The sequence below is a fragment of the Epinephelus lanceolatus genome, chromosome 20 (assembly GCF_041903045.1).
Source record: "Epinephelus lanceolatus isolate andai-2023 chromosome 20, ASM4190304v1, whole genome shotgun sequence".
NCBI classification, from domain to species: Eukaryota; Metazoa; Chordata; class Actinopteri; order Perciformes; family Serranidae; genus Epinephelus; species Epinephelus lanceolatus.
In genome coordinates this window covers 10,962,897-10,986,971 of record NC_135753.1, presented here as the reverse complement: position 1 = coordinate 10,986,971, position 24,075 = coordinate 10,962,897, and the positions used below count along the sequence as shown (strand labels likewise).

General features: G+C 39.3%; 1 protein-coding gene across 1 annotated transcript in view; it reads right to left on the bottom strand.

The window, feature by feature from the left end:
- The window catches only part of LOC117265004 (cadherin-12-like), a 147,495-nt gene that overhangs the window by 75,954 nt on the left and 47,466 nt on the right, over positions 1-24,075 (bottom strand). Inside the window, exon 2 of the mRNA XM_033639368.2 lies at positions 18,023-18,455. Coding sequence (XP_033495259.1) covers positions 18,023-18,268 — 246 coding nt within the window. The 5' untranslated portion in view covers positions 18,269-18,455. The remainder of the gene's footprint in view (positions 1-18,022; positions 18,456-24,075) is intronic.

The following is a 24,075-nucleotide window of genomic DNA, read 5'->3' as shown; positions in this document are numbered from 1 at the left end:
CCGTGACCTATAATTTTCACAGTGTTCTCTCTAGCCATTAGGCCATCTTGCCCTCTCTGGAACAGTTGAGGCAATGCAGATGGCCAGCCAGTGCGTCAGCAGTGTTGTCAAAACAAATATCGGCAGAACCATTATTCACCTCCTATTAACGAAAAACATGTCTATTGACTGAAGCTACTCATCTGCTGGGACAAAAGGGAAGAATGATGGCTCATCCGTACTGGCAGTGGAATAGTCACATTCTTAGGATAGTGATTGTGCTATAAGGGAATTCTTGGCTTTGAGAGAGGGCAGTGTTCCCTGTTACTTGCAGGATTTGCAGCACATGGTCTCTCATTGGCTATGCAGTAAACCAGCATATTGATTAATTTGAGTGATTTCAGAGGAGAATGTAACCAACCGCTGAAGAAAATGCTGTAATTGGATTTCTGCACCCAGGATTATGTGGAGCTCCTCTCAGGAATGCATATGGAAGCCACACCTCTTTGCTGATAGCGAGCCAACATTGTTCCGTGGATTGCCCAGCAACCTCGCACCGGCAAGTACATTCACATATCAGTAGACATTCTGAAAAGCGTTGGATCGTACTTGTTCGCCTCGTGCTTACATGCAATTAAATATGTATGCTTATTATCTCACGTAAAGAAGAGTCCCGCATGTATTTTCAAGGTCTGCTCCCAAACCGGAATCGTACGCGCACCTGCCCCTGCCACCTGCACCTACAGTATGACCAATCAGTTCTGCAAGCTGACCTGGCTCCGCAACATCAGCAGCCCAAACAGAAATGACAAATATTATAATAACTAGGGCTATAGTCAACTACAGAAAATCTTGGTCAACTAAAGTCGCACATAATCTTCAACTAATTGATTGGTCGTGGGAAAAAAAAATCTGCACGTTATTTTCACTTCTGCAGAGGTGTGTCTGTCACTCTGCAGTTACACCTCCAAAACACTAGTCGGCAGTGGAGGACTGTGTTAAGTGCTGTAAAACCTTATTTATATAGTTGATTCAAAACACACATTAAATATGGCTTAATAGAGACAATTTCAAACACAAGTACGCGAATTGGCTTCACTAAAAATCGCAGAACTGACAGACAAACTATTTATCTGGACACATTTCCCCCACCAATACAACATGCTAACATTATTAGCACAAGTCTATGGCATTTTACATTGCATAAACTAGCCTAGCGTCTAGCGATCTTTCCTCTTCTCATATAAAACCAGGGACAACAGCAACACTTAACAAAGGTAACGGTACATAGTTTGGCTCCGTTACAACTCACAACATTCACTGACAAAACAAGTGTCTTATACTAAACACGTTTTCCAAACAAATACAACATGCTAACGTTATTAGCGCCAGCCTATGGCATTTTACGTGGTATACATTAGCCTAGCAATGAACGGAGATTTCCTCTGTTCATATGAAGCCAGGATAAATCACACACACGACTTAAAATGCTATTTTAGTGGAGACCCAACTGTCTTCACAATTTATTGTTTCTTATCTGTGAAATACAAGTAAATACAAGCTTTGTTTCCACTGAGGGAAACGGTGTCAGCTTACAGAAACAGACAGGAGGTCTGCATGAGGGTGGGCGAGTTCAACTTTCTGTCAACAATGTGGGTGTTTTGAAAACACCCCCAGTGTCATTTTCACAGGTAACTTTGCCTGTCCCCCCGCCGCAGGAAATAGAGTGCCGAAGTCACGCCCCTTCCGGTGAAGCTCATGGGACCTTAGATCGGAAAAAATATGAATGGCAGTGAATGAAGAGAGAAATATTATCTTTTGGTCTCGTTTGAGTTGTGACATGAAATCCAAATATTTCGTTAATGAATTTAAAACATAAATTTTGAGGTCAAGAAAGTCATACTTTGTGGTAAAACTGGTGAGATATAAGCTTTTGAAAAAAACATAATTAGAAAAACTACACAGGAGGTGGTCGCGTATGTGATGTCATAGCTTTCACTCGCTTCCTGCAGCTTGGAGTGACTGCAACCTGGCACAAAACACACAGACATCTTCAATCATAAATCGATTAATCATAAAACAGTGGAATTTCAGCGGAGAGGCCAAGCTGCAGGAAGCTTATATCTCAACAGTTTTACCACAAAGTATGACTTTCTTGACCTTAAAATTTATGTTTTAAATTCATTAACAACATATTTAGATTTCAACTCGCAACTCAAACGGGAACAAAAGATAATATTTCTCTCCTCATTCACTGCCATTCATATTTTTTCCGATCTAAGGTCCCATGAGCTCTACCGAAAGGGGCGTGACGTCGGCACTCTATAATGGATTAAGCATGTTTAAAGTGATCATTGTGGGTCATTTCACACATGTGAACAAGATAGTATATTTTAAAACAAAGGTAATTCAGAAAAATAATTTAAATGAAAACTTGTGCTTATTTTTACTATACAGAGCAGCATAACTCCACAGTTAACATGTCTGTCAGTCACATGATTGAAGCACCTCTCTTTTTCCAGGTACTCAGAAATGAACCAGGAAATTAAATTAACACAAATTACAAGGTCACCTGCTGGGTACTGCAAACCCGATGCAGGACTCTGATGTGTAATCCAACTGAAATTAAGCAGTATTTTCTTTTTTTGTCTTCTACAGCATAGATATCTGGTCTGTGAAGCAAATGCCAGAGGAAAATTTTGCTGCTCACAGTAGTCCCTTCTTTGTCTCACAAGAAAAAAATCTGCTTCTTCGTTGAAGATTACTAAATCCTGATCTGTTTCTCCTAACCCCCCTTAGAGAAATAAGGAACAAAATAATAAAGCAGCAGGAGTCCTTTTGCTGTGCTCATATCTGAGCTTTCTCAACTCTGAGAACAGATAAAATACAGAGCTGAGACTTGAATCACTCAGACAAAATTTCTGAAATTGTGCAGGCTCATTTATTAGCCAATCAAGCTTTCTTTTGGATCTCACTCTGATCTCAAGAGCCAATTATTTTAGACAAATAGAGGTTACTGCAGTGAGAGAAGAAAAAGAGCATTTTCAGATCCTAAATTAGGATTGGATTGAGACAAGAGGAAGGCTATTTCTCAGGAGCTTAATTTAAGAAGTATGAGAAAATAATCTCATATGGGTGTTGTACTGAGCTCAGTTATGTCTCGGAGAAATAGGCTGGACAAAGGAGAGATACTACATGCTGTTAATCAGTGTTAATCATTCTGTATCCATTGGGGCTTTGCATGCATCCCTGGCCCCACTGCTGTCATGAATTTATTTTTATGCTGCTACTCATTATTAGGTCTAAAACTACCCTTCAATCCAAACACCATGCAATCACTGTTCTACCAGCCCAGCAGTGTGATGACAGAGTGGCACACTGTTGGCATACTGGTGCTGTATGTTGTAGGTGGCTCCAAGTTCATGCATTGTCAGGCTAGTGCTAGTGTCATACCACATCACGACTGCTGGTTGCGTGGTAAGTTTTTCGCGGGCAGCCAGTGTACTGGTGAGCAGCTGATAGAAAGAAAACACTGTGTCAAATGCTGCAAGCTTATTATAGCTGATCGATATTGGCTCGCGAGCCATTTCTTTGCTGCTGACAGCTCAGAGCTCGCTATCTGGGTTGTGTCATGCCTCAGTCAGGTAATGGGGATGGAGGGAAAAAATGCACACATACACACACACACACAGGAGGCTATAGTGGTAGATATGCACCCACGGAAAACGTGTAGGGATGTATGTGTTTGTTTGAGTGCATGTGTGAGAGGGAGAGAGAAAAGGAGACGACCAAATGGGATAGATTGACAGAGATAGCCTTGGGTGTGTGACAGCAGATAGAAGCCGATGAGTTGTTTTCACCTCTGAAGCCGTATTAGCACAATTCAAATTCAGTTCTCCCTCCGTGCACCTCTGCTGCACTTGTAGACAGGCATTCATCAAGAGTGTGAACATGGTTGTTGTAGGTCAACAGGTCAACAGTCCCGGGAACTAATAGTATTCTATAAAAAGCAGCGTTATTATACTAACTAAAAGTTTCCAAAAATGTGTTTTCATGTGATGTTAGCTTTTTCTAAGCAAATAACATGGTGTCAAATGATTTTTGACATATCGCATTAATGTACAGGATTGTTATTGATCTGAGAGCCTGGGGTTAAGGCTTGATTCCCTTTTCTCATATCACACTTGATTAAACAACACAGTGATATTGATACAACATACAGGATGCAATTTTCTACCCAGAATCACAACAATATTGCCCATCAATGTCAAGGAACAAATGGAAAACGTTGACCAGGGTAGTAAGTGATACTGATTGGGGCATTAGCGCACCGTTTGGAAATATGATCCATGCAATTCAGGAGGAAAGTCCATTACCCATGAGGACAAAATATATGAAATATATTACTTTGGCAGGACAGATGAATGGCATCATTAGCTTTTATTTCAGATGTTCTTCTTGGAATTTGCCCGCAACATTCATCATCAACTTACATTACAATTGTAAATGCCCTCAACCTCTTAATATGTTCTAACGAGCGGCTGAATCGTCGGCACACCTCATGCGTAACCTTCAGGAGAGCAATCCTTTCAAATTACGTTGCATTTGACAGTGAATTACTTAGGCAACAAATTTCCAGATGAATTTGGGGATAAGAGCGTGCATGAGCATTTAATAGCAGTATGTTTCATACACATTTTAAATAATCCACACATTTACTGCCGTGTCTTTAGGGGCATTCAAACACATACGCATATCGCTGAGTATAATTCCTTTTAAATCACTCCTAACAACACAGTCAAGGGTCATCTAATTGCTCATACTTGTGTGTTATGTTTCCCGTGTCAGTGATTGCAGTATTGTGTCAGACAGTCAGTTACTACATTAGGCATGCTTTATGGATATGTCATGAATAGATCAACAAGATTACTGTTTGCTCAGACTCTGCATGCCGTCGCCTTGCTTAGCTGTAGGTCACTGAATAGACCTCTGCACCAAACAAAGCAAAGCAATCAAGTTATGAAGCCTGTGATTTTGGAGTCGCCCTTAATTACCTGCTGGCATTGCAGTCACTCCTAGTGAGGTAGTTTACTACAGTGGCTATCATCACCAAAGTGTGTAAACAGGTTTGCTGCTTTTATATAAGCCACCTCAGGTTTTCATGCATTTTACAGCTAAATTCCAAAGCATTTAAACTGAACCATATTTAACAACGCGGAACACAGCATCACTGGTAAGGCTGGTAAATTTCATACGGTCAGATGATGGAATCTCTCGTTGTTGGGCCTGGTACATAAGTCTTGTTGAAAAGGTTTTTATGTCCTTCTTATAGGTCCTCATTGAAAGATTAAATTGCAGGCTCCACATCAGTAATAAATCTCAGCCAGGTGTGGGGTGGGACTGAGAGGAAGAGCCATCAATAAAAAGAAGGATGGTCATTCCTTGTCAGGCGGGAAGCAAGGGAATAAACAAGATGTAGGAGAAACGGGGCTGCCCTTTCTAGCAAAAGTGGTTTATTGACTTATATTTAAATGAGCGACCTTTTGTCTGCAAGTGTGTGAAACGGAGCATTGGAGCATGCCACTGCATGCCGTCGCATGCTCTGTGTTGCAGTGAAGGATGCTGAGACTTTTTTCTTTTTATAGGACCTAAGTGTGACTTTATCTAAATTGATTGGATTTGTCTTTAACCTTCAGTTCATGTGCTGTTATGGATATGATTTTTGCTTCCTGAGCTTAGTGGCTGCAGCGTTGGTGAGTTTTTATTTATTTATTTATTTATTTTAATGGAACAATTCCCATATCCCTCATTTTTTTGCCAAGTATATAATTTGTTTAGTCCTCTTTGAGAGGGATTTGCACAGTGCCTTGCTATCTTGTTCCCATGACTTGTGAAACAGTCTGTAAGGCTGTCGCACTGATGGAATTTTGCCTGAGGTGATCAAGGGTGGCTCAACAGCATGATATTTCATATAGCCACCGTTTTGAATTGTTTTTTCTTTAAAATTACTTCATTTATCCTGATTTTAGTGCTTTATGAATAAGCTCTCTTTTCAAGCCATCATTGTTGCTTTTTAAGTGACAAAAATGACATAGTTTTGAAACAAATTAAAGATCCAATGTGGAGGATTTAGGGGGATGTATCGGCAGAATTGGAATCATGTAAGTACATTTTCTTGTGTATAATTACCTTGTGTTTTCCTTACCCCAGAATGAGCCATTTGTATCTGCATAGGGAGCAGGTCCATATTTATGGAGATCGCCATTTTGCACTGCCATGTTTCTACAGTAGCCCAGAACGAACAAACCAAACACTGGCTCCAGATAGGGCCATCTGCATATTTGCATTGGCCATTGTAGTTAAACAGTCCCTCCAGGATCTCGCGGCAAAAAAAAAACTTGAATATGCAGCCAATTTTGTCAAAAATTGCGATGAAATTTGTGGCATTTTTATGTGATTTTTTTGGCGGGAAATTGTGGCAAATGACAAAAATTGCCGCTAATGACAAAAGGATAAAAAAATAAAAATAAAAAAATACTACCTCCAAAAGATTAAGTCATGTAATCACTTGCTATGATAATCATACTGAACATTACAAAAATAGCTGCAAATGTTTTTTATAGTTATCTTCTTTAGTTTTATTTAATTAGTTTCAAAACACGGACTCCAATAATGTTGCAAAAAATCCTGAGTGAATATTGTAGCTCTCAAACCATACAATATGACTGTAAAACAACATGTAAGCTACATCTTCTATAAACATAACATTTTAATACATTCAACACATATTGTATGTATTTAAACAGTGCAAATTCTTATGTCAATACAGAGAGTTTCTCCTTACCGAATGACATTAGCACATTTGATGACGCGTCTGATGAAGTTTCAAATGACGACTTCCGGTCGGCTGGAAATACTGTGGACTTTCATTGCATTTGCGTTAATTATTGCGATCACAAGATCGCGATTTTCTGGAGGGACTGGTTAAAAGCCTATCTGTAAAGAGCAGCGTTGGAGTTATATTAATTTTTAACATGAAACTGCTTTATTCAGTGTTTTTACTAGTTTTAATCACCTGGTCTGTCTGTTTTGGAGGAGGAGACCTCTGCGGATCCTTTGGCTTGTGGTGAAAATCTCCTGAACATCTGGATCTGAAGTTATCACATGCCAAATATTGTCAGAGAAATGCTGACTTGTAACATGAAACTGCTTCATTCAGTGTTTTTACTAGTTTAAATTACTGGGTCCATTTGTTTTGGAAAGGAGACCCCTGCGGAAAATTCGGCTCCCAGTAAAAAACTCCTGAATGTGTGGCTCAAAAAGGTGAACACACATTAGCTTTTCAGGGAAAAGGGGTGAGCACACAATAGCATGTGGTGGGCAAGTTGCTTGTCTCCGAGATGCCAAACAGCATCTGAAATACATTGCTCAATATTAGTTTTTTTTACCAGTTTCAATCACCTGGTCCGTTTGATTTGGAGAGGAAGAGACCTCTGCAGATAATTTGGCTCCTGATAAAAACCTTCTGAACAATGAATACTGGAGGAATTCTTAACTGTTAAATACTTGTTCAGTGATAAATGCAAAACACAGAAGTGCAGTGAGGTGCAATAAAGGGTGCAGTTTTTTTTTAGCTGAGACGCTTTGGTTGCGTCAGGTTGCCGTGATACAGAATATCTGCGTAAATAAAAATGTTGGCACAAGGTAGAGTCCGTTGTTGTTGTTCTGCAATGTAACTTGGTCTTTGTGGTATTTGTTTCACCCCTCTTCCGATGTCAGTGGAAGGCTGTTTTAAAAGTGATAGTGACGAGCGGCTGCAGCGAACATTTTGCAACTGTTGGCGACCAGAAAAAGAACGGCAAACCTCTCAGAGCCTTGTCATGCTGCTGGTGTTTTTACTGCATTTCCTTGCCAAGTGTAGAATCTTTCAGTCCCTATTCAGAGAGAGTTTTGCGTATTGCATTGCTACCATGTTGCCATGGTTTGTATGAAGAGAAAACATGGTTGTGCCCTGTGTTGCTCTCAGTGGGAGGTAACAAGGGAGTCAGTCCATCTAAAACATTATCTTTGCCTGTCAGACAGAGACTCTAGAGACCAGGTAGTGCTTTCAGTGGGTCCAATCCCTCATCAGTGAGACTGCAAAAGATTAGACTTTACATAAGCCAAATTTCATCCCTTTCCTTTCCAGTGACTCACACACAATGCTGTCAATACAAAATTGTAGCATCTGGTCAGACAATCCCAGCATTGTTGCTGATCGCAAGTCTGAGAGATGGGTTGCTTTTGATTACACCTCCACCTCTGGTAAGTGGTCATTATATTTATCATGCACCGAAATGACAAGCGCAGTTCCTTTAAGTGGATTCTGAATTGCCACATTACTATAATTCTAGGGAAAATATGTCACACAGCAATTCATGACCATTATGGTCAAATGGAGAGTGCCATGATGCTAGGAATAAACGCTGAAAAATAGCTGCTGAACTCAGTGGCGAGTTTAATAGAGAGTGAGAGGAAGCAGCTCGGCTTGATATACAGCCACACTACTAATGGCAGATTTTTTTTGCAGATAATCACCGCTCAGCATAGGAAAGGCCTCAGCATTATCTAATTGTGAGCGCACAGGGTTGTTGCATTTACCCCCTTAAGCCTTCTGGGCTTTAATTGCTAATCTGCAATAATGTGGCTGTTGTCAACAGGCGATTGTAAGACGTTTCCCAACGTGGAGGCTTGTATTAAATGTGAAATGTTAGTGCTCAAAGTGATTTCTAATCAATATGTTGTCATGGGTCCTTTGTTTCTAAAGTGACAAAATAATTATTCATATCTTCTTGAAACAGCAGACGAAGACTGACATAAAAATGATAATGGTTTGTTATTTGACTCTTTTTACTTATTGTTCATGGCATTGAAACTTGAGAATAACACAGCACTGCTTTCACACTGAAGAGCAGCCTTGCAATAAACTTGAACAGATAATACGTGCTGTAAAACCTTATTTTTTTTAAAGATCCTCGGTAGGCTGCTTTTCATTATTTTTACTACCTGTCCATTGTGGTATTAATACCTCCAAATAAATTTGATTCTAAGTAGCTGGTTGCATTTTGCACAGAGGAATCTTAGTACCCCAGAGACTCTTGAGACTTCTGACTCTGTGAAAAATCAAGTAGCCACCTTTCTAAATAACTGCGGTTCATTTGCCCTTGAGCAAGGCCCTCAAGCAGTTGCCTCCTTATTAATGCATGCAGTAGGGACTAATAGTAGTGCTAAACGCCATGCTGAATCTTGTCATGACCTTATTTGCACCTCAGGGAGCAAAGAGGATAATTAAGTAAGTAGTGTAAGTTGCAGCTCGCAGCTGCAACTGAAGGTTCTCTAAGACTCCCTTCATGTTTAGTGTCTGCCATCTCAACTTGCCCGACCATGAGGCAAGAATATATCAATTCTGGCATAAATATATGAAAATGTAGTATTATGTTTGTAAAGTCAATATGAATATATTACTGCCACATGTTGTTTTTCACAGTTTTTGTTCTTAAATTAGGTCGCATGCATTAAATGCCATGAAAGCTTGAGTCTAAATTCATTCCCTTTATTTTGTAGTCATACCCAACCGCCAAAACAAATGGAAATGCAGACATGGCATATTTTTCTATTGGTGTCGCAGAAGAAAAGAAATGCTGCTTTGCTTGCACTCATTAATCTGAAATAGACCGCAGCGTGTAAAGATGGATAATGTTTTTTAGAATGTCCTTCCCCACACAAGATTAATATTTAACTATGCCTCATATGACTGCAACATAAGAAGGTGTGCACACGGAAAATGGAAATAGTTTTGGTGCCTTGAGATATGTTTGAGTATATGTATGTAATAATCATAACTATCAAAAGTTAAAAAAATAATGAGTCAGACATGTTTGTTTTAAACAGTGTGGTCTTTAAACATGTTTTAGCTTAAATTATAAATGTTGACAACCAATGAATTATGCAATGAATACTTTTCCAGACTACCTTTTCTGTTACACATGTCACCCAGAGCTTTTTTCAGTATGCTGCTTAAAATTTAAACAACAAACCTCCGTAAGTAGGAACACTGGTACAGCCTATTGCAGGGGTGTAAAACTCATTTCAGTTCATCGTCCACATACAACCCAATTTGTTCTCAAGTGGGCTATTGCATGACAACCTATAAATAACAGCACCCCCAAATTTTCACCTTTTTTTGAAAATGTTAAGTTAATGAAGAATACATTTACAAAATAGATGTTGAACAGTCTGCGATATCTTAATAAAAAGAAGTGCAATTTTACCAATAAGTATCCCTTTTTCTACATTTTGCCACTGTCATTACTTGTGCATTTTTTTTTATGTATTTCCACTGTGTATGCTGGCACACCACACCTCACTGATGTAGAAGCTATTGAGCAAACAGGTGAAGTTATCCCTTGAGTTAGAAATCATTTGCAAATTAAAATTTTGGCAGAGCTTTTGCACCAAGGCTCTGCCAAAATTGTTTTAAAATAAGTCTGATACAGATTCTTTTGCACTGAACCTGCTGATCAACAATATTTTAGACAGTGTTCAGTAACTTTAAATATAATCACATGAAGGATTATTTATTTATATACTTAATTATTTTTGGAGAACTGTGTCCTGGTCATGGTAATTAGCCTCTGAAGCAGCATTCTAGATGAACTAACTGCTCACTGTTTAACTTGCTCCTGAAACCTGACACCTCTTAGCCTTTACATTTGCATTAGCATTAGTATTAGTGGGCCAGATTAGACCCTTCCGTGGGGAAGTTCTGGCCTGCTGGCCAATGCAAACCACTTAACCAGCCTTGAAGTAAATTAGACGCATACTGAAATTAGTCAGATGTATGGGCTGACAGCAGCCGATTACAGGTATGTCAGTATTGGTGTACTGAAATGCCAAACTGGGTTCGAGGTGATTTGCAAATTGTCACCATTACATGTCCCACAGAAAGCACTGACAAGCCTATTTTTTTTTTCTTCTTTTTTTTACTTCATTGCCCTTAACAGCAATGGATAGGCAATTAGCTTTGCAGAACAAAATCGCCTTGAAAGTGGGTTTTACCCAACATAGATGCACATGTGGATGAAGATTCACCATATAGCATGAGAAGACACAACTACCCATGTGTACATACTCCATGGACATAATTATATGCATTCCTTCATACATACGTACATATTACACACATTTTTGCATGGATCCACAAAGAGTTAACCTAATAATGATAAAAATAAGTTTTCTAACCAAGATAATCAAAAGTCTGGATTTTAGCTGGGAAATGCCCAGCTCAGTATTGAGGTCACAATTCTTATTGAACAAAAATTTTAATGCTACACTTTTGTTTTTACTCCCATTTTCTCACAAGTTTAAGTGAAAGGTCTAAGACTTTTTATTGCACTCGACAGATGTATTTCACTTAAATTTTAGCCACAAATTGTGAAAATGTTCGTGAGCACTTCTCCTTTTCCGAGATAATAGAGTCACGACAGGTGTGGCATATCAGGATACTGATTAAACGGCATCATTACTACACAGGTGTGCCTTGGGATGGTCACATTAAAAGGCCACTCTAAAATGTGCAGTGTTATCACACAACACAGAGCCACAGATGTCCCAAGTTTTAAGGGAGCCTGCTGTTGGCATGCTGACTGCAGAAATGTCCACCAGAGCTGCTGCCTGTTAACTAAGTTTTTTCACTACCATAAGCTGTCTTCAACTGTTTTTTCCTGTGAATTTGGCAGTTCATCCAACCATCCTCACAACTGCACACGTCAGTTATGATGACAAACTTCAGTTCTGCAAACCATTTGTTGTATCAGCTATTCAAGTGGCTGGTCTCAGATGATCTTACAGGTGAAGATGCTGGATGTGGAGGTCTTGAGCTGGTGTGGCTACATGTGGCCTGTGATTGTGAGGCTGGTTGGATGTACTGCCAAATTCACTGAAACAGCATTGGAGAAAGCTTATGGTAGTGAAATGAACATTCAGTTCACAAGCAACAGCTCTGGTGGACATTCCCGCACGTCAATGGCACGACTCCTAACAAAATTTCAAAATTTGAGAGAAATACATCTACTGAGTGCATGAAAAAAAGTCTTAGATCTTTAACTGTAAACTGTAAATAAAGAAATAGGAGCAAAAGCAAAAGTGTTGTCTTTGAATTTTTGTTCAGTAAAAATAAATAAATAAATAAATAAATAAATTAAAGCAGCATCAGAGAATCTGTATCAGATTGGTTAATTATGCTCTGGTAGGGCTGGCACTTTCATTGCCAGCTAAACTTTCATTACCACTTAAAACTGATTATATTTTATAATAGCTGGGGATGTATTTTCAGTGGATCATCTAATTAATCAATCAACTAATTGCTGCAGCTTTAGATACAACTTATGGTCCTTCATATCTCCCTCAAAAATGCAGTACTGACTGGGCTATTAGGTACACACAAACTCTGTCTCAGAAAATTTGGTCATTTTGAAGATGTAGTAGGAGGTAGTGTCTTGTTGAATATCACTGCACTGGAACATGTTGTCAAAATTTGCCCACCACAGGTAATTAGAAGTTGGATAGCGCTGAGACGTCCAAAATGATGTGTTGCAAGCATAAAGAGAGTGCTCCAATGCTGATCTTGCTGTATTGTTTATGCAAGACTTTGTTATGCACAACTGCATAATGGTGAAATGGACCAGCATCAAGTAGCATCAGATAATTATTTTTGTGGTATGGTGATGGATCTCATAACTGAGACTGAAAACTTCCTGTAGTTGATTTAGGTTCAGTGCAGTCGAAGACTCAGGCGAGTGTGTTGTGACATTTTAATGTAAAAGAAAACAATTAGGCATTCACAAGGACAACTGAATGTTATCATGCTGTTTCCAAGCATCTGCTTTCACGACAAGCAACCACCGGCGCATTCAGGCAAAAGTCACCAGTAAATAGGCAAACTAGTTGATCCGTAACACTGGTACACTGACGCTCCACTCCATCGTCAATGTTTGTCCCCCTCCTCCCTTCCCCCTCTATTGGTTGTCTTGTGTTCTCTATGCTGTCAGAACTGACAAAATTACTGCATCTTGTTAGTAATGTGAATTATGTTTTTAATGGCCAGTGGTAATTAGTAGTGATCTGGCTGTTGTAATTAAAGTTTCCAGTGATGCATTTAATTCAGCACTTGAAATAGATTTTATCCCTGCTGACATGGTGCGATATCAAAAAAAGGCACAGATTTTCAGTATGGCTTCCACAACGTTAGAAGAATTGCACATTTATGAATAATATTATTTCCTTTTGTTAGTTTAATTGCACTTTAAAGCAAAATAGAAGCTTGACGTAACACTCTATATTGATCCAGAGACCTCAGAGTTAAATAGTAGCTAACAAGGCCTTGAAGCCACAAATAACAGAAGACCTGACATTTTTTAATTTCACATTTACACCCACTTGTTTTACTGCCACATTAACTCTGCTTCTATACTCTTGTGCTTTTAATATGAAAAATACGACTGCTTCATTAACAAAATTCACAATCTCATTGTGAGTCAGTATATTGATATATGTAAATAAGATTTTCGGGCCAAAAACAATCGCATAAAACAACCCTGCCACCTCACACACGCCACAAATATCATGCTTCAAAAAGATATAGAGTTAGTAGAGCTGTGCCAGATTTTGAGACTTGGTTTATTTCAAACCTGCCGTGCTGTTATCCTGCGTCGCTCTGTGTACAATGATGGAGCCAAAAACAGTGAGTGGTTTACTGATTGATGATTTCAATCATCAGTGCTTTGGGGGCAGCCCTAAGGATAGGTAATATATTAATACAAATACATAAATTAAATAGAAGCAAAATGCTGTTTAACTGTAGGTACAAAATTGCAGATCTGCGGTTCTCTGGAGGCTTAGATAACAGACTTGTTCATGTTTTAAGCCATCCTCAAGAGAATCCAAGCAGCCAAATGGCTAACAATCCACTCTTGGCCAGGATGTGGTTATGCATTTAAAAAAAAACTGTAAGCAGAGCGCTTTATAACTAAAATAAAAAGGTTTATCTAATTTTCTCAGCATATGTGGGCAGGAAGGCAGGGAGCGAGGAAAGCAAAAATCACACAAAGGCAGCACTGTGCACAGAGATTTGTGAGGGGAAGAGGCTCACTACATCACCTGAAAAAGCATGTTGTTACTGTAAATGCTCAGTTATGTCTCTAACTCGCACATCAGGCTAGAAGCTTGCATTAGTATGAACAGCTGATCATAAGATAAGTTTTACATAGTGATTCAGATGTTTACTGCCATATGCTGTGAAACCATCTTTACAAAAAAAAGATGGAATTATGGATACCATACCATACCATGACTTGGTGATACCAAAAATAACAAAAAAAACAAAAAAAAAAAGACATTGGGCCACAGGGGGAGCCACAGCGATCGATCGCATTTTAGCCATTTTTAAGCATTTTTCTGTTGTTATAGCGCCACCCAGTTGCCAATTAGAGTTAAATTTCTCCAGTCACCTTGAGGCGTCCTGTTCTACATATCTACCAAGTTTAGTAAAAATCGATATGGCAGTTAGGCCTAGATGAGAAATTAGCTCTCTAGCGCCCCCATTTTGTTTGATTGGGTCAGTAATGGAGGGGTGAAGTGTTTTTCAAAAAATTCAAAATGGCAGGAAATCTATAAAACTGGAACTTATGGGTTCTTGGGGCAAAATGTTCCTCATGAGGAGAGGCATCTCTGTGCAAAGTTTCATGTCTCTACGACATACGGGGCATGAGATATGCCCATTCAAAGTTTGCAATTTCAATCGGTTGCTGTAGCGCCCCCCTTTGGCCAACTGATGTAATATTGCTTCATTCGCATCCTCCCATGACCCTCTACCACTGTGCCAAATTTCACATGGATTGACCAAGTCAGTGAGGAGAAAAACATGGAACAGAGACACACACACACACAGAGTTTTCGTCATTATATAGTAACATATATAACATCAAACTGATTCTTTGGACGACAATATGATATTTGCCGATATTACAAAGTCTACCTAGATTAATTGCGATTCAGAGGCCCCATGTTCAACATGAGACGATATCGTACCACAGTCCATCACAGAAGAAGCAACCCCTCTCTTTAATGCTTTGGGCCAGAAAAGATAAAAACAACACATAAATATAAAGTGCAGTACAGTTTACTTTAAATTGACTCCACTAACACAAGTTAGCCTTCAGGGCTTTCTGCTAGACAGCCATTTCTGAAAGAAATGTTTTACTTTTAACCCAAACCATCATTTTTCCCTAAAATTTCAGGACTATCTGGCTTAAAGCCCTAAAGCCAAAACATGGACGAACAACAAGATCATTTAATATAAAGTTCAGCTCCATAATAACTCACGGTTCAGAGTCATGCTATTGTTTTTTGCTAGTGACCTATTATTAGCTTCAGCATGTTTACATTACATAAATTAGCTTAGCGGCTAGCAGACTTTTTTTACTCTACTCATCGCTTAACAAACTGCATGTAACTTTTTTTTTTTATGTTACGCTTTTTTCTTACTCACGGTTGGTTTAGGTCACTGCATCTCTGGACAGAACAATACGGTTGAATTTCAGTCTTCATTCAGCTGTACATTAGTAAAACAGAGCAGCTAATGCTGTTGTGAGAAGTAAGCAGAGTGAGACTCTCGTCCAAGCAGCTATGTCATGTCTTATCTCGTAACTGCATTGTTAACCGTAAGTGCTATATCGTAGGAAACTGGACTTGCTTGCGTTTCTTGAAGACGTTCCGCCTCTCATTCAAGAAGCTTCTTCAGTTCTGACTGGTACGAAGTTGCAGGCTATAAACCCTTACCATGACCTGGATGACTGAGATTCTTCATCGACATGCATTGCTGACATTTGCTTTTTCTGTTGACCTGTATTTCTTTGGAAATCCAAAATATTTCCACACTGCTGATTTATTCCCGAGTAAAAACCATTATCCTTATCATCTTCAATGTGTTTTTTATCTTGCATCAATGATATTGGATTGTTGATCACTGAATCAGTTTATCACTCCAGATCAATGGACTGTACACCCTTGGGGAGTATGTAAACATGTTTTGAGGTAGTTTTGCTGTTGTTAAATGTGGCCCCCGCTGACTTTAATTCATGAAGAATGTTTGCTTTCTTTGGATTCTCCATTCATCCGAGAGGCATGCAAGAAAGGTGAAGTTTTCTCAAGAAGTTCAAGGGAACACACATAGAGTAGCTCAAATGGTCATTTTGCAGGTAAGGTATTTTCTTAAAACACATTACAAGTTGAAGGATAAAGCACAACAGTGGCTCTGTGGTGTGGCCTGTACTAATTAACTGATAAATGAGAATAAAACCAAAGAATGAAAATCTTCATATGACTTTAATTTTAAGCAAACCAGCCGTAACTGCAGAGGAAATCATTTATATCATAGGAAATAGCTTTGTTCATTTCAACTAAAAAAATATATAAAGGGATAAAATTGCAGAGTTCTTTCAAAACCCAGTCACTGACAGAAACTAAGGCTGACATCTTAGAAATAATACTCGTCGTAATTTTGGTAATTTCTTCTTCATTGCCCCTGAGGGTAAAGCTGCAGTAGCTTGAGCCATTACAGTCCCAATACTGTGCAGGTCACTGAATGGAAATCATGTTTACACTCTAGAGTGAATACATTACCACAATTAGGCATTGATGTATTATAGGACAAGCATTCATTGCACGAAGACTCATGGTCCATTAGAGTTCATTTATGTGCCTTGAAAACAAAACTGTTACCCTTGCAGGCCTCTGCGATAGTACTCGATAATTCCTTGGAAGACGTGTCACTAACACCCTGCTCCCCCAGTCCCCAGGCATTATCTGTTTAACGCTTATCCTGTTATAGCTACAATCATTTTGAAGCAAAAGCCTTTCCCTTAAGATTGTCCCGACAAAGGTCCGAGGATCTCATCTCCAAATGCTTTTCATATGGCAAAGAATCAGTCAATTATTTTGAAGCAGTGCAGCAGCCCAGGATTAAGTGACTTAAGAGTGCAGCAGACAGCAGCCTCCCTCCCTCCCTCCTTTTAGCCTCAGAGACTTCCACAAACAGCATGGCTTGTCAGGGCTGATTGCAGCGGCACTGGGGCAGATAAGTCAGTCTTACTATTATCCTATGTAAGCTAGGAGTGCCAAATTACAACTTCAGCCTTAAACCCCCACAGAGTTTACTTACGAATGTCTTAAGCCACAGCAGAGAATACAAAATCCCGCACTAAAAAACAGATGACCAAGGTTTGAGGGGGGGACAAAAAGAAGTGTGTGTGACAGGATGTGTGCACAGTATATATCTCAGTCTGGATTCCGTTCAGGCTATTGGCTCCCGCTGCTGTCTTTTTATTGCTGTCAGCATCTCCCCTGGCTCATAACTATGATGTTCTGACAGCTTTACAAGGATTGTAATTTAAATTTATTTCTACCATGCTATTGATTCTCTCACCACTTCAATGGCATGTGTGTCTGGCTAGTCTAACATAGAAATGCTGCACAGCTCTATTAGCATGTATAGATTTTCTTCCCATGCCTAAGACCATTTAGATCTTAAAAGACTAACAAACAGGGACAGTTTTACAGCAAGAGCATTAGTAGATTAAATTGGGGAGGCTTAGTTCCAGGGGTGAAATAAAAACAGGTAACTTGCAGCAGTTGCCATCAGAGTTAGTAAAGTGTAGATATATTGTACATCCACACCGCCTTGCTCAAAGGACTGTCACGTCATTTATATGTATCCATAATAAATAAACAAATTGTGGTATTATAGTTTGGTGATCTTGCCCAAACCAGAGTAGTTTTAAACTTAGTCCATTTAAGCATGCTTTTCTGTTCCTTTTCTCCTATGTTGTCTCCCTCACGTTCTATCGCTCCCTCCATTTACCACCAATTCAATTTCTCCCAAGCTCCTTACTTTGTGATTTATGACTTCTCCCACACCATAAAAAGGTGGAAAAATAAGGCTTTTTACCTTGCCCACGTACTGCGGGTCCGACCCCATGTACTCCTCCAGCACGAAGAACTGGTTCCACACCCAGCCCCTTTTGACCCGTTGAAATCCAGCCGCCCCATTCCTCATCGGGCCCACCAAGCTCCTGGTGTGCTCCCTCCCCGTCCTGCTCCGTCCCAGCGGCGGTAAAGGTGGACGTAAAGAAGAGACTGAGCCTTCGTCGACGAGAATCCAAAGGAACAGCAGCAGGCAGTTCCTTGTTAGCATTGGCGATCTGTGAGGTTCAGGTCCCCAAATTAAAGTCCAGTGATGAGAGCTGAGCCACACTGAAACTACTTGTGGAGATGGTTATGGGGAATGGGTGAGGTGTGGGGGGAGGGGCTGTGCTGGTGCCCTGAAAGCAGTTCTCTTGGGTCTGTCAGGATCCCACTCAGAGATTTATGGAGCTCATCACCTGAAGGAAAGAAAACAAATATATAGTTAAAAAGTTTGTTTTTTGCTGAATCCCCATTACCTGCATTACCCATATCAAAGATGCAGTGTTATCAACCTGATCAGAGATAGCCCAGGACTGTCTAATAGCACACATGGTCATCGTATAGTATGTGATGTTAATAGCTTGTTGCTAATAAATACCAATGACTAAGCGGTACTTTCAGGCTCATAGTCTTTGCCCCCACCTCCCACCTGCTTTAGTTTTTAGTTGCTCATTAACAAGTCGTGGTACTGTGGTAGGGGTGGATGATATATTGATTATACTTGATGTATTGCCGTTTGTTCCATGTGGGATGTATAAAATGACTCTATAATGAACACTGAGTATAAATTAATACATTAATTTTTATGCCACCAGCATGAGACGCTTTGGCATTTCAGTTTTGTCTCGTTCTCCCCTATGGCTCTCTCCCTCTCGCAGACAAAAAAAAAAAATGTGTGAGCAGGCTAGGCGTGTGTTTTTCTATCTGCAGGGCTCCAGATCATGACCATTTAGTTGCATTTTGGTACCTTGGAGCACCGTGCAACTTGCAGATACTGTTAATTTATGAACTGGAAAGCTGTTAGTTTGTTTCCACTCACACTGATTAAATCTTCACATTTAGCGATGCCACTTTGGCAGTTTAACTTTCCCTACCTGCTTTCATCTAATTATTGGAAGCTTCAAGTTCACAGTAAAAGCATCAACGCATTCTGCCCAAGATGAGCCGGTTTCTTGAGAGTAGAAGTACCTGTGGTTCTGCTTTGATTTATTTTATTATAACATTACTTTATCTAACTTTATTAAAATAGCACTTTGTTATTCTACTTCATTACAATTGTACTTTATTTAACTTTATTAGGACAGTGCTTTAATTGCTTTATTGTTAAAGCACTTTATCACAAAAGTACTTTATTTAACTTGATTATAACAGCAATTTTTTAAAAATGTATTATGACACTATTTTATCTAACTTTTATCTAACTTTATTATGCCAGTATTTTATTTAAATTTATAATAATCGCACTTTATACAGTACTTTATTTAATTTTATTGTAACAGTACTTAATTTACAACATTTACGAACACTTAACTGTATCATAACCATACTTTATTTAACTTTATCAATTCTGCAATTTATTTAACTTAAAGGGATAGTACACCCAAAAATGACAATTCAGCCATTATCTACTCACCCATATGCCGAGGGAGGCTCTGGTGAAGTTTTAGAGTCCTCACAACACTTAGAGAGATCCGAGGGAGAAGTGGGTAGCAGCACAACTGCACACCTAATGGCTGACGGCGACCCAGATTAAAAAATCCAAGAACACATAATTGAAACCATAAAAAATCTCCATACTGCTCGTCTGTAGTGATCCAAGTGTCCTGAAGCCCCGACATAAAAAGTTGTTTGGAAAAACGTCATTTGAACTCTGTTTTTAGCCTCATTGTAGCCTGTAGCTCTGACTGTCTCTGTGGACCGTGCTCACGTGTGCGTGCGAGACCAGCGAAAGCATGTGAACACACATGAAGGCGGTGCCCATGTCTCACGGTCTTTGCGCAAGTGCACACACGTCAGCGCAGTGTACACAGAGGCAGTTAGAACTACAGGCTACAGTGAGGCTATAAACAGAGTTCAAATGACGTTTTTCCAAACAACTTTTTATGTCAGGGCTTCAGGACACTTGGATCACAACTGACGAGCAGTATGGAGATATTTTGTGGTTTCAATTCTGTGTTCTTGAACGTTTTAATTGCCGTCAGTCATTAGGTGTGTTGTTGTGCTGCTACCCACTTTTCCCTCAGATCTCCGTAAGTCTTGTGAGGACTCTAAAACTTCACCAGAGCCTCCCTCGGCATATGGGTGAGTAGATAATGGCTGAATTTTCATTTTTGGGTGCACTATTCCTTTAATGTTAACAGTACTTTATTTAACTTTATTATAATGACACCTTATTATAACCATACTTTGTTCAACTTTTTTTATCAACACTTTATAACATTATTATAACAGTACTTTAACTTTATTGTAACAGTACTGTATTTGACTTTACTATAACTACTTTTATTAACTTCATTATAACAGTACTTCGTTTGACTTAATTATTACAGTTCTTTGTTTAACTTTACTATAACAGCATACTTTCCATACTTTCAATTGATTTAACAGTATTTTTATTTAATAGTTTAGTATTTTAGTAGCCTACAGTAGCTCAGAGTACATTTTTAAATTATCAGCATATATATCGTGTTTTGCAATGTAGCCTGAAAATATTGCAATATTATTTATAGGCCATATCGCTCAGCCCTATTACTGGCATTACTACTGCATTAGACAGTTCTCTTTGATGTATGCTCTAATTAGCTGGATTACTTGTCTCTGTAGTGAAAACTATGACTTTATTTTTGCTGTCAATTTCAGGCCACCGCCTACTGTGCCACAGACCTGTCAGTATTACTGCAGTTCCCTGATTGCCCATGGAGGTTGAAAGTCATGTATTATTTAATGACATCTTAATGAGAGGGTGCTGACGAGCTTTAATGTTTTGCTTCACACACCTTGTAATATATATATATATATATTTTTTAATGACATCTGTCAGAAAGCCACTGAAAATGGAGATAAACCCTTTTCAAAAACTTGTCACAAATGTACAGTTGCTACACCAGTTGCAAGCAACCATCTAAGGATAAAGCATGATGCATTGGCAGTTCATACATCAAATTGACATGTGTACTGTATGAGATGTCAGTGCAAAGCAGCATGCCCACAATGATTTCTTTAAGATACTTTGCTTTCTCTCAGCCATCACTCCAGTGAGGAGCACAACAGATTTGACAACCAACGGCCACAGGAGATTGTTCTGCCTGCCGCATCATGTCATTTGACTGACATGCGGTCTATGAACGAGGCAGCTCATACAGAAGATTACTAATATGTAATCCAGCTCACAGACCAGCAATTGAATATTTGATTAGTTTTCTTCCAGTGTGCTTTGTTTGTTTCTGCACATAGTTCAGCAGAAGTACCAATGAGCTATATGATGGATGCTGCATGTCAAAGCAATGTCATGTCATTCCATTGAGTCTGATTTTGCATGCATGAGTAAAGCACAAGTGTAGTCAGAAACATGCATGAATTCGCAATAGCATTGATCTCTACGCCAAATTTCAGGTTCGTAGGGCTAAAACTGTGGCTGCCAGAGGTTGGGGAAATTTTTGTGGACTGACTGACCAACCGACTGATCAACCAATTGACAGAGTGACCTAAAGAGCTGCTGGTCGCAGCTGAGAAAAAAAACAAACGGACAATTCTGAACAACTCCATGTCTTGGTAAATGTGTGTATCCATTATTTTTGAAATGATAATAAAATGTAGGTACTAAATAACATGTCATCAGCACTTTTAAAAACACTACGAACTAGAAAATACGGTGGAACACGATCACGAAAGACAATCTAGGTCAATTATTCTATACCTGATGACCTTCGAAAGTTACTGACATGTATTTATTGATGTAGGGTTATTATGTTTGGACAGCCAGCACATCTTTATCAATAAGAGGACTAAAATGTGATTTCTTAATTAACAGTCATTCATTACACAGCCTAATGCACGGAGGAAAAAGAAATATTACCGACCCAACCCAATTTGTTAAGCCTCATTCATTATTGAGCAAACAGCTATTGCACTGTTGCTGTTCACACCTTGTTTGCAAGCCTGACTACCATATCAACACTCAAGCATTCAGCTCTAGCCTTGTTACGAGACACTTAATTGCGCTGAAAACAAGAGAAGGGAACCACAAATGGTTGGAATGAAGAATGGAGCTAATGGTTTCCACACCTGGTTTATTGTTCCTCTCTCCCTCCTAATGCACTTATAAGCTGTACAGTAATGGAAGACAGCGTGCCTCTAATTTCATAACCGGGGCCCTCATTGACATCATTGTCTTTGATTAATTATACAGACTTGGAACATCGGCTTCAGAGGGAGATTACTTCAACAAGGTTATGCCGTGCACCCAGATCCATTTATTCTCTCTGTCACCACAGTATCTTAAAAGTCAAAACTGATCTGCAAAGTTCTCCGTGCAAAATTGGCAGGAACTATCCTGACACGGGTCAGACATGCCTCTCTCGCAGGTCACTCCTCATTTAGCATTGACATAATGGAAAATGACTGTTCCCATAATTCCTGCAAAATCACGCCTCTGTCACTGTACGGCCCTGGGAGGGCTCGATGCATATTTTATGAGATAAGTTCATTAGCATGTGTCGGGCTTCGGTTGTGAGCCTTGACCCGCGTGTCTACTTCAGATAACACGACGCAGTGGGCTGACAGCATTCTCACACATCACCTTCAATAATCAAAGAACATATGGCTAGCCGATCTGCTGGTGCAGATTACCACCCACAAGAGACTCCCACAGAAAGTTATTAGTCATCAAGACTGCCATAAACATGACAAACAAATAAGTAGGCATTGACTCCTGGAATGGAGGGGAGAAATGAGTCATCTGGATCAAGTTCTTGTTTTGCATACACATTCATTTCCTAATAGATATGTGGGCAGATATATTATTTTTCCCCCTTCTTTAACAACTGCAGTGTTGTGCACTGGGGACGGACATGTCATTCAGAGACCCAAGGAAGTCATAGTTGTTTTAATAAGGTTATGGAACTGCCTGCTCATGATTCAGACAGTAATGAATGAATCATCAAGGAGTTTTCAAAAATTGAATTGTAAAAAAATAGGTGTGATTCACATTCGGAGCAGAAGCATATAAATAGATTTCCTGAAATTGGGACTATGATATTTAATTTAGTGTAAATGGGGAAGATGCGCTACATATATTTAGTCATCACTCTTTTGGGTCACTTTTTAGTGCTGTATTAGATACTTACAAATATGTAAAAATCCTCCAATGATCATGCAGCCAAAGCACGTATAATTCCCTGTAGGGGCAGCAGTGGTGCAACAGAGGGAGGACAATAGAGTAATATGATAAGAATAATTCAATATCTTATAGGATCGTTCTGCGTAAACCCTGTCACAGGCTTATACATTTTACATTTAATAACTGAGTGAAGGTGAAGTTGAGTGTATGGATTTAAGATTCAAGATGTGTTGAGGTGTCCTGGACAAGGATAGTTGAGGGAAGTGTGATGAGCACATGTTGCCAGTCAACATTTATCTAGCAGTATGATTTAGGGCTGTAAATTAGAAGTTTAAGTATATGACATTGGTATTATTCAAAAATTGCACGTACAATTTCTTTCTTCCATCCATTAAAGTTTCCTGTATTATATATGTGCACACAACCCCAGCTGTAGATCCCACTTACACTCTATTATTTACCTCTTTTGTTTGTACAAAAGCAGTCATCCATTAGTTCCACAGTTCAACAGAGTAATAACCAGGCTCCCAGGAAGTGTGCCAGACTTTGAAGCCGATAGTGACCAAACTGTCAAAGACAAGGTCTGGGTCTGTCATGTGATGCCATTGAGCCCAGAAAGACTTTTCCCCATAGACTCACACTGGGAAAGAGCCATCTGTAAATCAGTGGCTATCTTTTTTTTTGACAGTCACAAGTCC